Source organism: Grampus griseus (genome assembly GCF_964374135.1).
Source record: "Grampus griseus genome assembly, chromosome: X".
Classification (NCBI taxonomy): domain Eukaryota; kingdom Metazoa; phylum Chordata; class Mammalia; order Artiodactyla; family Delphinidae; genus Grampus; species Grampus griseus.
Window position 1 is genome coordinate 101,922,085 of NC_138999.1, and position 19,990 is coordinate 101,942,074.

The window sequence follows — 19,990 nt, forward strand, 5'->3', positions numbered from 1 at the left end:
TTTCCATCTCCGGGCTATTGTAAATACAGCTGCAATGAACATTTTGGTACATTACTCTTTTTGAATTTTGGTTTTCTCAGGGTATATGCCCAGGAGTGGGATTGCTGGGTAATATGGTAGTTCTATTTGTAGTTTTTTAAGGAACCCCCATACTGTTCTCCATAGTGGCTGTACCAATTCACATTCCCACCAGCAGTGCAAGAGTGTTCCCTTTTCTCCACACCCTCTCCAGCATTTATTGTTTCTAGATTTTTTGATGATGGCCATTCTGACTGGTGTGAGATGATATCTCATTGTAGTTTTGATTTGCATTTCTCTAATGATTAATGATGTTGAGCATCCTTTCACGTGTTTGTTGGCAATCTGTATGTCTTCTTTGGAGAAATGTCTATTTAGGTCTTCTGCCCAGTTTTGGATTGGGTTGTTTGTTTTTTTGTTATTGAGCTGCATGAGCTGCTTATAAATTTTGGAGATTAATCCTTTGTCAGTTGCTTCATTTGCAAATATTTTCTCCCATTCTGAGGGTTGCCTTTTGGTCTTGTTTATGGTTTCCTTCGCTGTGCAAAAGCTTTGAAGTTTCATTAGGTCCCATTTGTTTATTTTTGTTTTTATTTCCATTTCTCTAGGAGGTGGGTCGAAAAGGATCTTGCTGTGATTTATGTCATGGAGTGTTCTGCCTGTGTTTTCCTCTAAGAGTTTGATAGTGTCTGGCCTTACATTTAGGTCTTTAATCCATTTTGAGCTTATTTTTGTGTATGGTGTTAGGGAGTGATCTAATCTCATACTTTTACATGGACCTGTCCAGTTTTCCCAGCACCACTTATTGAAGAGGCTGTCCTTTCTCCACTGTACATTCTTGGCTCCTTTATCAAAGATAAGGTGACCATATGAGCGTGGGTTTATCTCTAGGCTTTCTATCCTGTTCCATTGATCTAGCTTTCTGTTTTACATTTTACATAGTTTTTATAGAGGAAAAGCTGGGTTTTCGGATGCTGGCAGTGACTGTACTGAAGGTTAGGCATTCATGGCATCTGTTTCATTCAAATAATTATTAGCTTTAATTCCCCTTTTAAGGCTCTTATGCGTAATAAAAATGATTACGGTAAATAATTCACTACGTGACATTAATACAGCTACTGGCAATTATCATTTAAAATGCTGATACTCCACCCAGGAGCTATTTATTGCGTGGCTTCTTCTACCCGGCTCCATGCTTTGGCTTTCTTCTTGGCCAGGGAGAACCAGACTGGCTCATCCGGCTCAGCCGGCTCAGCCGGCTGTTGTAGCACGGCTGGGAGAGTTGAAAACCTTCTGGTTTCTTCTTCCGTAGAAGGTACTTGAAATATCTTCTCATCTTCGAATCCTACTGGAACCATAGCAAATAACACACAAGCAGTTAAGAAGCCCCAGAGATACTGAAGTATGTTTATGGGATGCAGTAAAAATTTTCCTCCTTTCAGGTTTCCTCTGGCTTCTAAAAGTCAGTGCATGGGCAATGCCATAGGGTGGTATGTGAAAAGGGTAACATCAATATGGCTAGAGCCACAGGGGCCTGACATGGGAAGGCCTGAGAGAAGATACCTACAGCTATAAATGCCAATCTTTGGGTGGTTATTATTGGATTGTCTTACCCTTTTGAATTGAGATCAGAGAGGAAACATGTTGTATGGTATCTGTCCAGTTTTTAAAATTTCATATTAGGTAATATTGTTTTCGTTTTGCCAATCCATTATGCTGTATGAAATGATTGTTGATGACTCAATAGATACACCCTGTAAAAGTCTATATGCTAAATAACATTATATCAACTACTCCTACCTAGCAGCCTACTTCACTATTCCCCAGTTCTACTCCTTCCCTCATCCTGCTTTACGGTTGATTGACTTAGTGGCTTAGACTCAACCAGTGGTTCTCAACCCTGGCCACACATTAGAACCCCCTAGGGCTCTTTTTAAAAATACAAATGCACATGCTATTTCCTGAACTAATTGAATTAGAATCTCTAGCAATGGATCCAGGGCCATCTGTAATTTTTAAAAAGTACATCAGGTGATCCTAATGCACAGTGAGAGTTGGATTACTGTGCCCATGAGAATATTCACAGCTATAAGCAGGTCAAGTGCTGCTGTATCATGGCCAGATGGTGGGTTCCTAATTCCTAGTTTAATTTCTTCATGAGGCGGACTGAGGCAGAGAACAAAGATGACTCAGTATAAATCTATCCTCCCCTCCCCCTGCTCCTTCTGAAAAAAAAATCCCTCTGGCACATGACTCTACTGACGAGACCCCATTCTATTCTATCACAGCACAGTGTTTGTTTCAGCTTTCAACATTTCCCCACCTCTCATACCTCTGCTCAGAATACAGAGGGGCTGAAACAAGCCTTCTAAATAGTTAAAAAACAATTCAATACCATTGGGCATTTATAGTGGATTACTTTCCACAGTTTCCCTGGGAATGTAGAAGGTGAGAAAATACCATTTTGCTATGGACTAGAAAGTGGCTTGGTTCTTTCCTCTTGAATACCAGCCACAGGAAAGTTCCAGTGAGTGATCACAATTTTGTTCCGATACAGCTTCCTCGATGGGGTAAAAGACTGTAAGACCCTCTGAAAATTATACATTGGACTGACTTAGTCATAATAATTGGATTTTCCTAAAACAAGCTAATATCTGTATCTAATGGAAGAACCATGAGAGAATCATAAGCTGATTTGGGGGAAGAGACATGTATTGTCTGAAATTGCAAAAGTTTCACAACTTCTGCCAGGGCTATTTTGGGAGTGGGGGGTTGGGGGTGTGTTTTTTACCTGCTCTGGTAGACTTTGGTGGCTTCAGTGCCATCTTCTCCTGTCTGTTAACATCAGAAGTGAAAACACTCCTCGGTTGGTTTTCATCTGCAAGGCCAGTTCTCTTTAATACAAAAACGAAAACAGAAAGCTTGTAAGTCCTGACATGAAAACAGCAAATTACTTATTCAGATCACAAGGTGCAAGTCCTGTCCTGGGTATTATAAGTTCAACATTAATCAAAAGGAAAGAGAGAGATAAGGAAAGAAATAGCACAGAAAGCACCTTGGTTCAGAATTTAGGTTCACAAAATCTAAGCTGGCTCAACTTTATCACCTTTCTGAGCTGGGAGAAAAGGCTGTCTAATCATACAAACAATGTAAACAGGTTAACAAGAGAATTATGTAACTTGACAACAACGTCTTCTCTAGGACTTTACCAGCACTTAACAGAAAGCTAACAGAAATGCGGTGGTCACAAACAAACCTTATCAGTTAACTGACTTGAGTTCCATAGATTTCTATGGAACAAAACCTATTTACATCTGATGTGCGCTCCTTGCATTACAAAGTGATATAACAATAGGTCTTTTCAAAATTGTACAGTTTAAGCTTTTCAAATTAACCTCTCCACAACTGGTCTAAATTAATTAGTTCATATACCCTAGTGTATTTCCCTCTGACAAAGCTTTAACCAAGGTGGACTTTGCCCCCTGTATGACCCTGCTCCCTTAAAAATACTAATAATGAAATGAAAAGATCTTTAAAGCAAAGAGTTAAACAGATTTTCACATGATCCCACAACAAATTCAGTAAGCACCTGAAAAAGTATAGGAACTTAGACATCTCGATATGTAAATTTCATTGAGTTTTCTTGAGTCAGTTTTATGTAGTTTTGACAAGAGGGGTTCTCATTCTAAAACTTCCAAAGACATTGAAAATGGGACATTGGAAGCAAGACATCATCCCAGCATGCCTGATCCACATGTGGTACCATTAGCCTAGTCCATCACATAACTCCTCTTTTAACCTATAGGGAGATGCCAGACCAAACCAAATCAATATATGGAAACCCAAACACCAAACACTACCTTTATTTACGTGAAGTTAAATCATTATGTACTGATATGGAAAGGTGCCCAGAAATAAAATAAGTGAAAAATAATATGTATAGTTTAATTCCATTTATATTTTCTTAAATACATATACATATTTATAGGCCTAAAATGTCTGTAAGAATAGTTCCTCAACTCTCACCCCAGTGGTGACCTTTGGGGATTTTTAATAACTACTTATTTCTCAACCAATTTCATGGAATCCTGCTCTAGAATATTTAGGGCAGGATTTGATTTACAGAATCTTCTCGTATTCATTACTTTTCACAAATGCTTTAAGAACATAAAGTGGAGCACATTTCTATGAGTACAAAGCAAGTCTTTTCCCCCAAAGAGTTCCCTTCCCTTGCCTAACACATCCAAAGAGCTGGGGAGCTGCATGTCTGGGAAAGTTCCCATTGTAAGCTTAACCAGTTGGCTCCAGCACCCTTTTGGAGTGTTTTGTGGGCTGTTCCAGGTCCTACCCCATATCTAGGTTCCTTAGTCTCAGCCTCGGCTCCAGCTCTATTCTTGGTTTCTGGCTCTTTCACAGGAATGTTGGCCTGGAGACTCTCCTGCCTCTGGTTTATCATGGTTATCCAAGCTGGCTCTGAGGTGGCATGATCTGACTGTCGACCAGGAGCTTTACCTGAGAAAGGAATGAAAGAAGTTAGAACTAAAGTGAGGCAGGGGCTTCCCTGGTGGCGCAGTGGTTGAGAGTTCCCCTTCCGATGCAGGGGACACGGGTTTGAGCCCTGGTCTGGGAAGATCCCACATGCCGCGGAGCAACTAAGCCCATGCACCACAACTACTGAGCCTGTGCTCCGGAACTCGCGAGCCACAACTACTGAAGCCCACGTGCCACAACTACTGAAGCCTGTGCTCTAGAGCCCGCGAACCACAACTACTGAAGCCCACGCGCCTAGAGCCCGTGCTCCGCAACGAGAAGCCACCACAGTGATAAGCCCGCGCACCGCAACGAGGACCCCCCAACGCAGCCAAAAATAAATAAATTAAATAAATAAATTTATTTTAAAAATAAATAAATAAAGTGAGGCAGGCAGGGTCTTGAGACTGGCTGGGACCTACCCACAATAATGTCCCAAATGGGGATCCTTGTTAACTGCCAAATGAAAATAAAAAGATAACATATAGAGAAGGGCCCCCTTCTTTTGTGCCCTCCCCACAACTTGGCAAGGCAGGAGTTCCTTGAGTAGATAAGAAGCTGTACTTCAAAGTTTGCAAACCATCCTCTTACTGGTCCCTTTGCCTCCCTTGTCCATCCCTCTTCCTATCCCCATTTCAGGGTAGGACAATGGTTGCCAGGTGGGCTGGGAAAATTCCTAGGAGGCCAGACGCTTAGGTCACTGATGTCATTTCTCTAACTCCAAGGAAAATCTTATTGCATTTGTTACTTCGTGGTCTCTAATGCAAGTGTGTGGTTAAATGGATACGGTTATAGGCACGTACAAGACTGTGTGATGATGAGTCTGAAGGTACAAAGGCTTTGAGAGCCATAAATGCTCAAGAAATCACCTAGCTCTGGATTCTTGGACATTTCAGGTGAGTTAAGAAGCTGTGTAAGCACAAACATTTACAATAGATTAAGATTTCAAGCTGAGGGTCTGAACATAGTGCTCTATTAATGAGCCGGCTTTTAAAATCTACATGGTGCCGAGGAGAGCATCCACGTAACGGTATTTTGAGAAAAGCATAAACTCCATCTACATGTAAGGTGCACGGGGAAAGGGGGCTGGGGAGACGGTTATGTGTCCATTACAGAATGTGGACAAATGTCCAGAGGGGACCCCTTTGGGAAACAGAAGGAAGCTTGGTAAAATCTCTTTTCTCACCCTTATACTTCTATGAGGAAGAGGTTTTTCTCAGTTGGACTCCAAAAATGTTTTCAACAACAGCCCGATTGGTGGATAAATTTGAATGTCTGTTACCTTGATCACCACTCTCAAGAACTTCCTCCTTAGAGTAGGTGCCCCAAGAAGTGGATGTTTGCCAGACAGGAGCATCGGTGAACGTCACAGTTTTGGTAGCAGGAATCGGGACGTTCTTAGTGAGGTCTTCAGAGTCTTGGCTGTGTTTCTTGGTTTTGTTTGCAGAAGCTGGGTCTCTCGGTAGGGACCAGCAGCTAGGATCGCTCTCCAACATGCTTCCCTCAGCAGCAGCTCTCATGGGACTTGAATAAACCTGTTGCTGGTGTTCAGGGGCTGCAGGAGCCTGAAAAGGGTGTCTGGGAGGCAGGCGCTCCTCCGAGCCTCTCCACTCCACAGTTGCACTCACTGGGCCTGTTGCGAAAGTCTGTGGCTGAAATTCAGCCTCATCTTCGGCTTGGCCAGGGTGTCTGCAAGGCGGCTGCTCTTTAGAACTACTGCACTTTACAGGAGTGCTCTCTGAACGTGAGAAGACTTCCTGCAGGCCTACGGGCCTCCCCAAGCACGGTAAAGGGCTTTTCGCAGGCAGCTGCTTCAAAAAAATGCCTCCCTCAACATCGGTCCCCTCGTAGCCTGAGAAAACTTGGTGCTCGACTTCAGGCCTCGACAAGGGTTTGGAAGGTTGATTTGAAAACAGAGGATCCACATGGATTCCCTCCTCAGTAGAAGGGATCTCTGAAAAGATATGCTGTACCATAAACTTCATGAACAACTGGAAAAGATGATTGGGAAGCACCGATTCCTTAGATATGCCTTCTTCAACTGCCATGCTCTCTAGACGTGAGGACATTTCCTCAACTTTAAACTTGTTAACCCTCTGGGCAGGATATTTGGGAGGCAGTGACCCCCCAGAAATGCCCACCTCAACAGCAGCACCCTCATAACTTGACATTTGCTGGAGTTTAGGTCTCACAGTGGCCTGGGAATGTTTGGAAGGCAGCAGCTTGGTAGAAGCATCCCCTTCAGTGTCGACACTCTCTGGACCTGCAGAGATTGGTTGTTTCACTACTGGTCTCCTCTGGGCCTGAGAAGTCACTCTGGGAGGCCGCGCCTCCGTGGAAAAGCCCCACTCCACAGCAGCGCTCTCTGGACCTGCAGAGGCTTGTTGCTCGGATGTAGGGCCCACCCAGGACTGGAAAGGGCGCCTGGGAGGCATCTGCTCCACAGAAGCACCCCACACTCCAGGTACGTTCTTTGAAGCCCAGGAGACTTCTTTTTGGTCTTTGGGCCTCCCCAAAGTCTGGGAAGCGCATCTGGGAGCCAGCTGCTCATCAGAACCGGTCATTTGCACAGCAAAACCGGATTCTGCAAAGACTTCTTGGCCATCTTTGGACTTCCTCAAAGGCTGGAGAGAGTGCCTGGGAGCCCGCTGCTGCCCAAAGCCACTCCCCTCTTTGGAAGCACTCTCGTAACACGAAAAGACGGCTTCCACTTCTGGCTTCCCCGAGGCACGGGAAGAATATCTAGGAGCCCACCGCCTAGGAACCTGCTGCTGCTCAGGACCGCTCACTCCCGCAGCTGAACTTTCTGATTCTGGGAAGTCTTCTTGTTCATTTCTGTGCTTCTTGGAGGGCTGGAAAAGATATCCAAGAGCCAGCTGCTGCTCAGAACCACTGTCAGCCTCTAAAGTACCCTCTGAGGCAATGGCTTCAGCTTTCAGCTCCCCCGAGGACAGGGAAAGGCTTCTGGGAGGCAGCCTCTCTGCAGAAATACCTCCCTCTACCGAAGCTCTCAGCAAGCTATCTGAAGTGCTTGCGGTAAAGGCCTGGAGAACGTTTCCAGGAGACTTTTCTTTGTAGGTATCTTGAGCTGACTTCATTTTAAATTGGACACTTTTCAAATCAAAGATGGACGCTTCTTCCTCTTCTGACTGGCTATCAGAAGGATCCGTAAACGCTGAGAAAATATCTCGGGTTGTAGAAGGGCTTCCCACCACGGGTAAAAGAGCGGCTCTGGCTTCTGTCTTCTCGGCTCCAGAAGCCCCATCCTCACGGGATGGTGACAGACCACTAACCGTGGACTCTTCCATGTCTCCAGGTATGGGCTGTGATGCTGGTGCTTTTCTGCATTCAAAATCTATACCGGCATTGCTCCTTCTCATGTCATCTTTATCTGAAAGCAGCTCCTGAGGAGTAGCGCTTTCTGTTCGTGCCGTCGGGGGCTGCTCCATGACTTGCTTCACCAAGGGCAGGTTCCAGGAACGGAAGTCCCTGGCAGTCTTACCGGCAGGTGGGAACCAAGCTCCATTACCTAGGTCAAGTGCTAGACTGGATGCTTTAAAGCTTCTTCCTTTGGATTCATGCTCACTTCTTTCCAAAGTACTTGAGCCTCTCCTTCCACATTGTCTTCTGTATGCCGCTAGAAATGGGTAGCCCTGGCTCTCAGCGGCATCTCTGTTTGCAGCCGGATCTCTTGTCTTCTGTTCATAAATCCCAGTTTTGTTTCTCTGTTCCCAGCCTGAGGCACCTGTACCAAATAGAAGTAAGGAAAAGGAAAGATGTGTACTTTTGATTCTGTAAGATAAGAATACTCCTCCCTGGCCCAATGGGTACCTATTTGCTATTGAATTCCCTAGCATGGAGAAGTAGCTATTCAGAACACAGGGAACAACTTGGTCACTATTAGCCTTCTGTGGTGGGAAATTTTTAAATCAAAGTGAAATCCGGTTTTATGAACTGATTCCAAGGTCGGCACATCACCATTATATCAATACTCTGTTCCACCATTAGATGTGAGACACAGCAAAAGGCAATTTTTGAACTTGTAACAACGATTACCTTTTAGGAAACTGACTGGGGCAGGGTGAAGGGAAATTCTACTTCCTACTTAGTATTTCTATTTTCTACTTAATTCTACTTAATTTTTATATAATGTGCAGGTATTGCTTTATTTTTTAGAAAGGTGTCAACAGGGGTTATCTGGAAGGTAGGATTATGGCCCCCCATTTCTTCTGCTTTCAACTCTCTTTATTAAAATAATCTGATGTAATATACATGCAAAGCCATTCTTGGAAAGCCTTAACAACTGCATCTGTCCACAGGCTTCAGGTCGAGCACAAGGCAGCAGTTCCACAGACTGCTCCTCTCCTCTCTAGTACTTTTACTAAGGAACTTATTTTAATCCCCAGGTGGGAGGGCCCTCGGGGGCCTCCCCTCCCTCATCATCCACTGGTCCCTAGCTCCATCTAGTGGTTTCACATCCAGCATACAGTGTTGAGCATGGGGTGCTGTACTCCAAACCACTCCCATGACATGGAAAACCAAGGTATCTGCCCTCATGGACACTGAATAAGTATTATCCTCTGTGTGTAAAAGTGACAGCTATTAAAAATAAATATGAGGGCTTCCCTGGTGGCGCAGTTGTTGAGAGTCCGCCTGCCGATGCAGGGGACGCGGGTTCGTGCCCCGGTCCGGGAAGATCCCACATGCTGCGGAGCTGCTGGGCCCGTGAGCCATGGCCGCTGAACCTGGACGTCGGAAGCCTGGGCTCCGCAACGGGAGAGGCCACAACAGTGAGAGGCCCGCGTACTGCAAAAATTAATTAATTAATTAATTAATTAATTAATTAAATATGAAAAGAGGATAAAAAGAAAGCAAAAGAAATTACTCATTTAATTTCTTGTTTTGTTGTTGTTATGCAGAAGAGTTTTGTGGTTTTGTTTCTTTTCATGGGAAAACGTATTTAGGGATATCCTGCCTTTGAACCCACATGTGAAATCCTTTGTGGAAAAAATATGAAAGAGCTGTTTGACTTAATTTGTGGAACAGGAATTTTGGTTTATCAAGTATTGCCTGAAATTAGATTGCCATCAGCTGGAGCTAACACACACACACACACACACACACACACACACACACAGGTTTTCACTCCAGTGGTATTTGTTGTTTGGGGATTTGATGGGTGTTGGCCGCCAAGGACATCTGTCTGCAGCTTCCCAAGCCCTCTTTGCCCATGGATATGGGAACTGGTCTCACTGTTAACACAAGACCTTTTCTCTCTACTGGAAGAGAAAAGCAACTTTAAAAAACCAGGGTCTTTTTCACCAGTTCTGTTATTATTGTCTGGTTCTGTTGCTGAGGGGGAATGCTGAAGGGGAAATCACTGGCTGCCCTCAGATATCTGGGCTCACGGAGGAACTCGGCATGTACATTAGACATAGAATTAAACACACAAACAAACATAAAACACCTCTCTGGTTGGAAATTCATTTAGGTACAATAGGAATCCAGGTATGGCCCTTTACCTAAATCTCACACAAGTGGCAACTGTATTAATTGGGCAGTTTAGATGGATAAACTTGGACCACATTAGTATGCATCTTAAACTGAAAGCTCTCTGAGGACCACAACAGCAGGCCTGGGTTCCTGTCACATAGCATCATGCCGGTAAGCTTGAGGACATGTTTCTGGGTGAGGGTGAAGATATGCCAACCTATACTGTCTTTTTTCAGCCTCTTTTGGTCAGCTTCTTTCCCTTCGGTTGTGCTTTTCTCTTCTTCAGAAGCCAGTGGAAGGCGTGGCTTCGCCTGCTTTGGTTTTGCCTAAAAGAGGGAAAGAAAGAGCTTGAATCAAACTTAAGTGCTCTGAACCCACCCCTGAATGGTTGCTGAAGAAAAAAGCATCAGGAAAAAAGTCCTTACTATCCAAATGGCTCTGTTGGAAGCATAATAATACAATTCACAATGGAAATTATTTCCAATGGCGTCCATAACCTGGTGATCATTTTACCTATTAGAAGTGGTTCACCTAGATTTGAGGTTTCTGATCTCTGAGTGATATGCTGCAGGGAACTCTAGAAAACACCCCAGAAACCACTGACCCACACTGCAAGGCCATAAATCTGAAAATGGGGTTGCTGGGCCTGACAACAATCATACTCTTGGCAACACTGGAATTCTTAAATTTGCTTCACCAGACCTGGGAGCCACATTCAAGTCCTGTTTGGCTTCTTTTCAGGGGATTTAATGAAAGCACGAATTATATCTTTCTAGCTCAAAAGAAGAAAAAGGATTGGGGTTTGGTTAGGAAGGAAGAGAGAAAAAGATGAAGGGCTCAGCCCTCACACTGAAGGGGGTGAAATTGGTTTAGTATAATCAAGGTTTTCAGGTAATGACAGTGCAGCTTTGGAAATGTCAGAGTTGCACTGCACTGAACAGTGTCTGTAATTAGCTTTGCGTAAGCCTTTGTGATATACATCTAAAGGCAAACATACAACTCTTTATGCTCCTACTCGAAGTGCCTATGTAAACAGACACAGCTCAAAATTATTTACTTTTGAGTGAATGAGGTCAGATAGACCTGGATTCAGACCTTTGCTCCATCATTTACTCTCTGTGTGATCTTGGGCAAATTATTTTCTAAATCTCTGTCCGCATCTATAAATTAAGGATAAGGGCAAACCTCCTGTGGGACTTGCAGACCTAAGAGATTCCAAAGCAGGGAGCCAGTGGCAGCAGCCTCTGTGTCATAAATGTTCCTGGACTCTTTTGTATTCATCCATGTGTCAGGGAGAGAGTCACAAGGAAGAAGTAGATGTCCTGGCCTTGTTAGAGAGCGCTACCCAGGCCTTTCCTCAATTAGACAGAAGGAAGAAAGTCAGAAAGAAGAGTCACGCTAAGTTTCCCTTAGCCAACATTCCCTGTCTTCCAGGTTTGTGGTGAGGTTTCCAGGCGATCATGCACATACAGGATTTAGTGCATAGCAATTGATCAGCCTCTGCTTGACACCAAACCAAGGAGATTCTCTCAGGGCCACCAGAACGCCCTCCTAGGCTGGCCACCCTACCAACTGTTCTTTCAACTTATACTTTGTTTTCCTTTTAAAGCTAAACTGTAATGTTTAAGCTAGGGGCAACATGATGGGGTGAAAAGGGTACTGGGACGGAAGTCAAAAGACTGGGTTCTGGTCTTAGCTCTGCCACTACCAGAGTGTTTGACCCTGGGCATCTATTTGTGCTTTACTGTCCTTCCCTGTAAAATGCTTTTAACTATGAAATCTTTTCATCTTTTCCAGCTCTGATTTACAGCCCTTTACTTATAGTCCAGAGTTACTGAGACTAAAGAGTCACCAAAGTGAATTTTCCAGCTAACTGACACAGCCTTTAAAATACCAACATCTTTTCATTCTTAGCCTTTAGTAAACATCTTTTCCAAAGGCATTACTTCCCTATCTTCCTAAATAGGGATCAGGGAATATAGTCCAACTTTTCTTGATGATTTGGATGAATAATGAACATGACCTATTACACTGGATACAGTGTGGCCCTGCTACTGTTGCTGCCATCTGCCCCCCTTGTAGTCACCCTAGTGAATTCATAAACGAGGGAGGATGGCAGAAATAGCTGAGAAACTCTCATGCCTAGGGATGGTAAGGGTTTAACTGCACCACCAAAGATTAGACTTTCTGCCTGCAAGCCCAAGATTTAACCTATAACAACCTGACTCAATTCTTCAATTTACTAATAGAGAGTTTATGACATTAAAGCAGGACAAATGTTTAGATTGATGTTAGGAAATATTGACTATAAATAATTTAACTCTATTCATTAACCTATAAAATACATAGTTAGCTTACTCAAGTTAATAGAAAGAGAAAACTACATGTCTTAAAATGTTAATTTTCTTAATTGTAATCCCCAAGGTAACCACTAAGAAAGTAATTTTAAAATATATAGAGAGGGCTTCCCTGGTGGCGCAGTGGTTGAGAGTCCGCCTGCCGATGCAGGGGACACGGGTTCATGCCCCAGTCCGGGAAGATCCCACATGCCGTGGAGCGGCTAGGCCCGTGAGCCATGGCCGCTGAGCCTGCGCGTCCGGAGCCTGTGCTCCGCAACGGGAGAGGCCACAACAGTGAGAGGCCCGCGCACCGCAAAAAAAAAAAAAAAAAAAAAAATAGAGAGAGAAGGGAATGAAAACAGTACACTGAAAAAAATTAATTAAATCCAAAATAAGGTAGTAATGGAAGAACTGAGGTACAAAAAAGATGTAAGATATATAGGGAAAAAAGAGCAAAACAGAAGAAGTCCTTCCTTATCAGTAATTGCTATGAATGTAAATGAATTAAACTCTCCAATTAAAAGGCAGAAATTGGCGAGATGAATTTTAAAAACATGATCCATTTATATGCTATCTACAAGAGACTCGCTTTAGATCCAAAGACACAAATAAGTTGAAAGTGAAAGGATGATTAAAGGGCTTCCAAGCAAATGGTAGCCAAGAGAGAGGTCAGGTGGCTATACTAACATCAAACAAAACAGACGTCAGGTCAAAATTGTTATAGGATACAAAGATGGACATTATACGTTGATAAAAGGGTCAATCCATCAGGAAGGTAGAACAATCATAAATGTATACACACCAAACAACTGACCCACTCCTAAATACATGAAGCAGAAATTGACAGAATTGAAGGGAGAAATGGACAGTTATACAATAATAGAGACTTCAGTATCCCACTTTCAATAATGAATAAATAGTTAGACAGAAGAGCAATAAGGAAATAGAGGACTTGAAACAATACTATAAACCAAGTAAGCCTAACAGACATATACAGAACATTCCATTCAACGAGAGCATAATACATATTCTTCTGAAATACACATGGAACATTCTCCTGTATAGACCATATGCTAGGCCACAAAATAAATCTTAATAAATGTTAAAAGACTGAAATCATGCAAAGTCTCTTCTCTGACCACAACAGAACAAAACTAGAAATCAATAACAGAAGGAAGACTGGAAAATTCACAAATAGGTGGAAATTAAACAACACTCCCTTAAGCAACAAATGGGTCAAAGAAGAAATCAAAAGGAAAGTTAGAAAATACTTTGACATGAATTAATACTAAAACACAACATAACAAAACTTACGTGATACAGCAAAAGCAGTCCTTAGAAATTTATAGTTGTATATGCTTGTTAAAAAAGAAGAAAGGTCTCAAATCAATAACCTAACTCTCCACCTTAAGAAACTAGAAAGATAAAACTAAACCCAAAGCTAGCAAAAGGAAGGAAATAACAAAGATTAAAGCAGAGGTAATGAAATAGGGAACAGAAAAACAGTACGGAAAATCAATGAAACCAAAAGTTGGTTCCTTGAAAAGTAAAACAAAACTGACAAATCTTTAGCTAGACTGATTAAGAAAAAGAGAGACAAGATACAAATTACTAAAATAAGAATGAAAGGGAACAATTACTACTGACCTTATAGAAATAAAAAGGATTATAAGACAGTACTATGAATAACTGTATAGATAGCCTAGATGAAATGGATAAATTCCTAGACACATCCAAACTACCAGAATTGAATCAAAAAGAAATGGAAAATCTGAATATGCCTATAACAAGTAAAGAGATTGAATCAGTAATCAAAACCTCCCAACAAAGAGAAACCCAGGACCAGATGGCTTTACTGGTGAATTCTACCAAACTTTTAAAGGATAATGCCAATCCTTCACAAATATTTCAAAAAAAAATATGAGGGAACACTTCCTGATTCTATGAGGCAAACATTACCATGATTCCAAAGCCAGATAAAAGCATCACAAGAAAAGAATGCTATAGACCTACATCCCTCATGAATACATGTGCAAAATACTAGCAAACCAAATCCAACAGCATATTAAGGGCAATTATACTTTATAAGCAACTGGGATTTATCCCAGAATTGCAAGGAGGTTCAACATATGAAAATAATTATGTAATATATTATGAAAATCAAATGTAATATACCATATTAATAGAAAGAAAGAAAAAATAATATCATCACAATTGATGTAAAAAAAGCATTTTACAAAATCCAATACCCTTTATGCTAAAAGCACCTAACAAACTAGGGATAAAAAGCATATATGAAAAACCCATAGCTAACATCATACTTAATGGTGAAAGGCTTAACGGTGAAAGCTTTTCCCCTAAGATGAGGAACAAGACAAAGATGTCTGCTTTTGCCACTTTTATTCAGCAGTCTACTGGAAGTTCTAACCAGAGCAATTAGGCAAGGAAAAGAAAGAAAATGCCTACAAATTGGAAAGGAAGTAAAACTATCCCTCTTTACAAATGACATAATCTTATGTACAGAAAATTCTGTATATAGATATAGTCATTATACTTATAATGAATGATCAGATGTGGAATTTCAAAGAGAAATGGAAACTATTTTTAAAAGGAGCCAAATAGAAATTCCCAGAACATATGAAAATTACAATGTCTGGGGAAAAAATTCCCAGATAGATTTTGCATACTCATGAAAGCAGAAGAAAATACCAAATAAATTTGTATAGAGAAGTCAATATAAATGACATACTATAAAGAAAAGAAATTAAAAGATTAACAAATTTAAAAAAAGAAAATTCTGAAAAATCCCCATAAATCTGTTAGAGCTAATAAATGAATCAATCATAGTTGAAAGATACAAAATCAACACACAAAATCTAGTTGTATCTCTATACACTCAGAATGAACAACCCAAAAAAGGTAATTAAGAAAACACTTCCATTTACAATAGCATCAAAAAGAATGAACTAATTGGAAATAAATTTAACCAAGGGGTTCAAGACTTGCACACTGTAAACTACAAAATATTGCTGAAAGAAATTAAAGAACTAAAAAAATGAAAAGACATCTCATGTTCATGGATTGGAAAACCTAATGTTAAGATGGTGATACTCCCGAAAGTGATCTACAAATTCAGTGCCATCCTTATCAAAATGCCAATGTGTCTTTTTGAAGATATGGAAAAACTGATTGTAAAATTCATACAGAATTTCAAGGGATCTTGAACAGCCTAAACGATCTTGAAAAGGAAGAATGGAATTGGAGGACTCACACTTCTTGATTTCAAACCTTACTACAAAGCTACAGTAATCAGGACAGTGTAGTACTGGCATAAGCATAGACATATAGATCAATGGAATAGAATTGAGAGTCCAGAAATAAGCCCATTCATCTACGGTTAAGTGATTTGCAGAAGGGTGACAAGACCATTCAATGGAGAAAAGAATAGTCTTTTCAACAAATGGTGCTGCGACAACTGGATAGCCACATGCAAAAGAATGAAGTTAGACCCTTATCTCACACAATATGTAAAAATAAACTCAAACTGGATCAAAGGTCTAAATATAAGAGCTAAAACTCTTAGAAGAAAACATAGGGGTAAATCTTCATGATCTTAGATTTGGCAATGGTTTCTTAAATATGACACCAAAAGCACAAGTACCAAAAGAAAAAAATCAATAAATTGGACTTCAACAAAAATTTAAAAATTTTATCCAATTTTGTTCTCTTGATAAAGTTAAAAAACAACTCACAGAATGGGAGAATTTTTTTGCAAATCGTGTATCTGATAAAGGTGTAGTATCCAGAATATATAAAAAACCTTTTACAACTCAACAACAAAAAAACAAACAACCCAATTTAAAAATGGGCAAAGAACTTGAATAGACATTTCTCCTAAGAAGATAATACAAATGGCCAATAAGCATATGAAATGATGCTTCACGTCATTAGTCACTAGGGAAATGCAAATCAAAACCGCAGTGAGATACTTCACACCCACTAGAAACACTGTATATAAAAAAAGGAAAATAACAAGTGTTAGCCAGGATGTAGAGATATTGGAACCCTCATATATGGTTGGTGGGAATGTAAAGTGGTGTAGCTGCTGGGGAAAACAATTTGGTGGGTCCTCAAAAAGTTAAGTATAGAATTACCATATGACCCAGCAGTTCCACTTCTAGGTATATACCTAAATGAATTAAAAACAGGTGTTCAAACAAAGACTTGTGTATGAATGTTCACAGCAGCAATAGCCAATGGTGGATAGGACCCAAATGTTCATCAATGGATGAACAGCTAAACTAAACATGGGACATCCATACAATGGAGTATTATTCAGCCATAAAAATGACTGAAGTACTGATCTGTGCTGTGGACCTCAAAAACATTATGCTAAGTGAAAGAAGCCAGACACAGAAGGCCATATATTGTGTGATTACATTTACATGAAGTATCCAGAGTGGGCAAATCCAGAGACAGAAAGCAGATTAGTAGTTACCAGGGGCTGAGAGGGAGGAGGAGTGATGAGTGATTAGTGGGCCTGGGGCTTCCTTATGCAGGAACCAAAGCTATTCTGGAACTGGACAGCGGTGATGGTTGCACAACATTGTGATTATACTTAATGCCACTGAGTTGTACACTTCAACATGATGAATTTTATGTTATGTGTATTTTACCATGATAAAAAATGTTATCTAATTCAATCCTTCCACCAGTTCAGACTGTTCCAATTTGTCTGACTTAGTGCTATTGTCGTAGCCTAAATTCATAAATCAGTGAGCATCCTAATTTGGCTTTGAGAGTTTGACGGCCATCTGTCCTGAGCAGAGCCTATGACAGAAGCAAGCGTGTCAGCTCCATGACAACAAGGAATGTTAAAGCCTGTGCTTTAACTTTGGTCCTAACCAAATTGTTTTTTTGTTGCCATATCTAACTGAAGGCTGCTTCTCTCCATAGAATCTTTTAACATCAAAACAGAGGAGTTTTGCCCTGACTGGACAATTATCTTCATCATAAATTACCTTTCTGTATACTTTTTAGTCCCCAAGGTTAATTGTTCTAAACTCTACTTCACTCTAAAAGCCCTCTCAAGCTCAAAAACAACCAATCAAATTAACCACACAATAGTATGAGAATGGAAGTGTTGATGTGAGCAAAATCTGCTGATTTTCCAATTGTTGATGGGTATTTTTTGGTTGGCAAAGCTAGACATATGAAATACACATACCTGCCCTCTCGTGTCAAATGACTTTTCATACGAATATGTGTCTATCAAACAATACTACGTGCCCTAACCTTTGAGATTTGGGCATTGGAATCTATAGAGGCTTTACTTCCATAAAAATCTCTATTGTTTTCTTCGTGAAATAACTGAAAACATCTGCAAACTTTTTTCAGAAATACTGTCTTCCATTTCTTATAAATTACAGTGCTGATTATTTGGTTTGTAGAATTGGACAGAAAATGTAAACCACCAGGCAAACCAAAAGCAAGAATGGCAGCTCCTTCCCCAGACATCCCCCTAGCATTGAGCTACAGCAGGAATAAAAGCGTCCCCCACAACCTGCGACTTAGGATGGAGCTAACACTTGCCTTCTTCAATGTCAAGATCGTGTGTGATAAACCCTTCTTCCGTGGGCTCTTCAGTGACTCATCAGCAACAGAGATTTCTTCAAACTCCTTAGAGACTGTGTCAGATTGAATAAGAGGTGAGCTGATGCTGGGTTGGCGTGGGTGCCGTGGTGGGATCTGTCAAGGAGGAGGATAGAAGGAAAAAGTTAAAACTTGTGTGCCTTCCTCCAAATTACTTGTTGCTTAATGATTGAAGGGCTAAGAACCCAAAGTGAAAACAATGAGCCACGGAAAGGATCTCCTACCTCCTTGTCTTCCCTTCCAGTACGTACTCAAACCAAAAACGAATAGCCTTGGTTCACTCTCTGGGGATTGGCTGCACCCATTTGCCAATCCCCAAAGACAGAAACTTCAAATCGCTTGTTTGATCCAAACCAGAATCCTGGTGTTACCTCCTACTGATGCCAACTATAAATCTTGTTTGAGTCTGATCTTTGTTTCGACCTTGGCCCTGTCTTTGGAAGTCCAGATCTTGTGAAGGTGAGTCTTTGAGTTACGATCTGGGCTTTCTATCATTCTATCAGTCCAGGAATTGTCTGGATCAAATCTTGACCGTGTTGGTTGCTTGTCTTAAGCCTGTCAAGATTGATTTTCTGGGATTTTTAGAAAACCTACAGAACTAGTCCTGGTTAGAACTGGTTTTTACTAGTTTTCTGAAGTGGATAAAGTTGATCGTTTGGGTTTACCTTGAGCTTCAGCAGACTGATTTAGTTGATTCCAGTTTGAAGTTCATGGTACACTTGAATTTGAGGCACCGGTCCCTGCCACGGTCCCCTTGATGTGGATCAGAACACCTGATTTTATCTTTAACAAGTACTGGCTAAGCATGTGCAGTGTACCATACCCATTCTAGGCAGTGAGTCCACAGCAATAAACAAAACAAAATCCTTGTTGTCATGGAGCTGACATGCTTGCTTCTGTCATAGGCTCTGCTCCTGTTCAGGACAGACGGCAGTCAAACTCTCAAAGCCAAAGAAAAGGGGCCACAATGAGTTTCTGCCTGTGGGGTACTCCCAGCCAATGTCTAAGGTGCCCTCTTATTACTACCAGGTCCCACTGGGGGCTCTTGAGGAGAGACCTTGGGGATTAACCATCCCCAAGCCCAACTGCGATAATAATCACTATACTAATGGCAGCTAACTTTTACTGAAGGCATTGCTCTGCTTTAATCTTTATTATTTCCTTCCCCTCACTAGCTTTGGGTTTAGCTTGCTTTACTCTTTCTAGTTCCTTAATCTGGAGAGTTACGTTATTGATTTGAGATTTTTCTCCCTGCTAGGCAGGGAGTGCTCTCCATAGATGTATTTCATTCAAACCTTACAATTCTTTGAAAGCGTTTGCTCTTGTGGTCTCCATATTACCGATGGGGGAAACCAGGTCTGAGAAGTTACATGACTGGCCCTAACTCTCACAGTGGCAGAGCAAGCATCTGAAAAGGTCTTGCTTGTCTTTAAGCCTACGTTCTTAACCAATCCACACTCCTGTCTCCTAACTACGAGGGCCGGGAAGGGGATGTCCCATACTCAAGTTCAGGAAGTTTAAAGGCAACAGCCAGAAGAGGCGGTGTGCCTGCTTCCTTTAGAAGGGCTGCAGAGGGAGAGTCGGGTCTGTGAGCAATAAGAAAAGCTGCTTTGTGCTCTCAGTTTCTTAAATGACTGAATTCAGTTTGATTCAACAATAAGAAGATGCTAATAATCTGCTATTACCTCTTCTTGTCAATTTGTCCTCAAATAAAAAGAACATGAAACATCTCGAAGAGTAATCTAGGCACCCACATTCCTAACACTTCAGATAGGACATCAGGTGAAAATCTGCCAGTAGCATATGCTTGTCAGAGATGAATCCATGTATGTCTAAGTACGCACAGCTGGGGCGGTGAAACTCCGAATGGCTCATGAAATCACTTATGGTTCCTTTAGCCGTTCACTCCTCTCCTGTTTAGATAACTGTGGTAATTCTAGAGCTAATACATGTCGATG

At 41.4% G+C, this 19,990-nt stretch overlaps 1 protein-coding gene across 1 annotated transcript in view; it reads right to left on the bottom strand.

Moving 5' to 3' along the window:
* Window positions 1–1,181: 1,181 nt before the first annotated feature.
* Window positions 1,182–19,990, bottom strand: part of KIAA1210 — a gene marked incomplete at both ends in the record, with an annotated part of 73,789 nt that continues 54,980 nt past the window's right edge. The window contains 7 exon segments of the mRNA XM_082646887.1: window positions 1,182–1,363; window positions 2,810–2,912; window positions 4,367–4,530; window positions 5,831–6,400; window positions 7,079–8,293; window positions 10,199–10,367; window positions 17,973–18,128. Of these exon segments, the coding sequence (XP_082503013.1) occupies window positions 1,182–1,363; window positions 2,810–2,912; window positions 4,367–4,530; window positions 5,831–6,400; window positions 7,079–8,293; window positions 10,199–10,367; window positions 17,973–18,128 (2,559 nt within the window).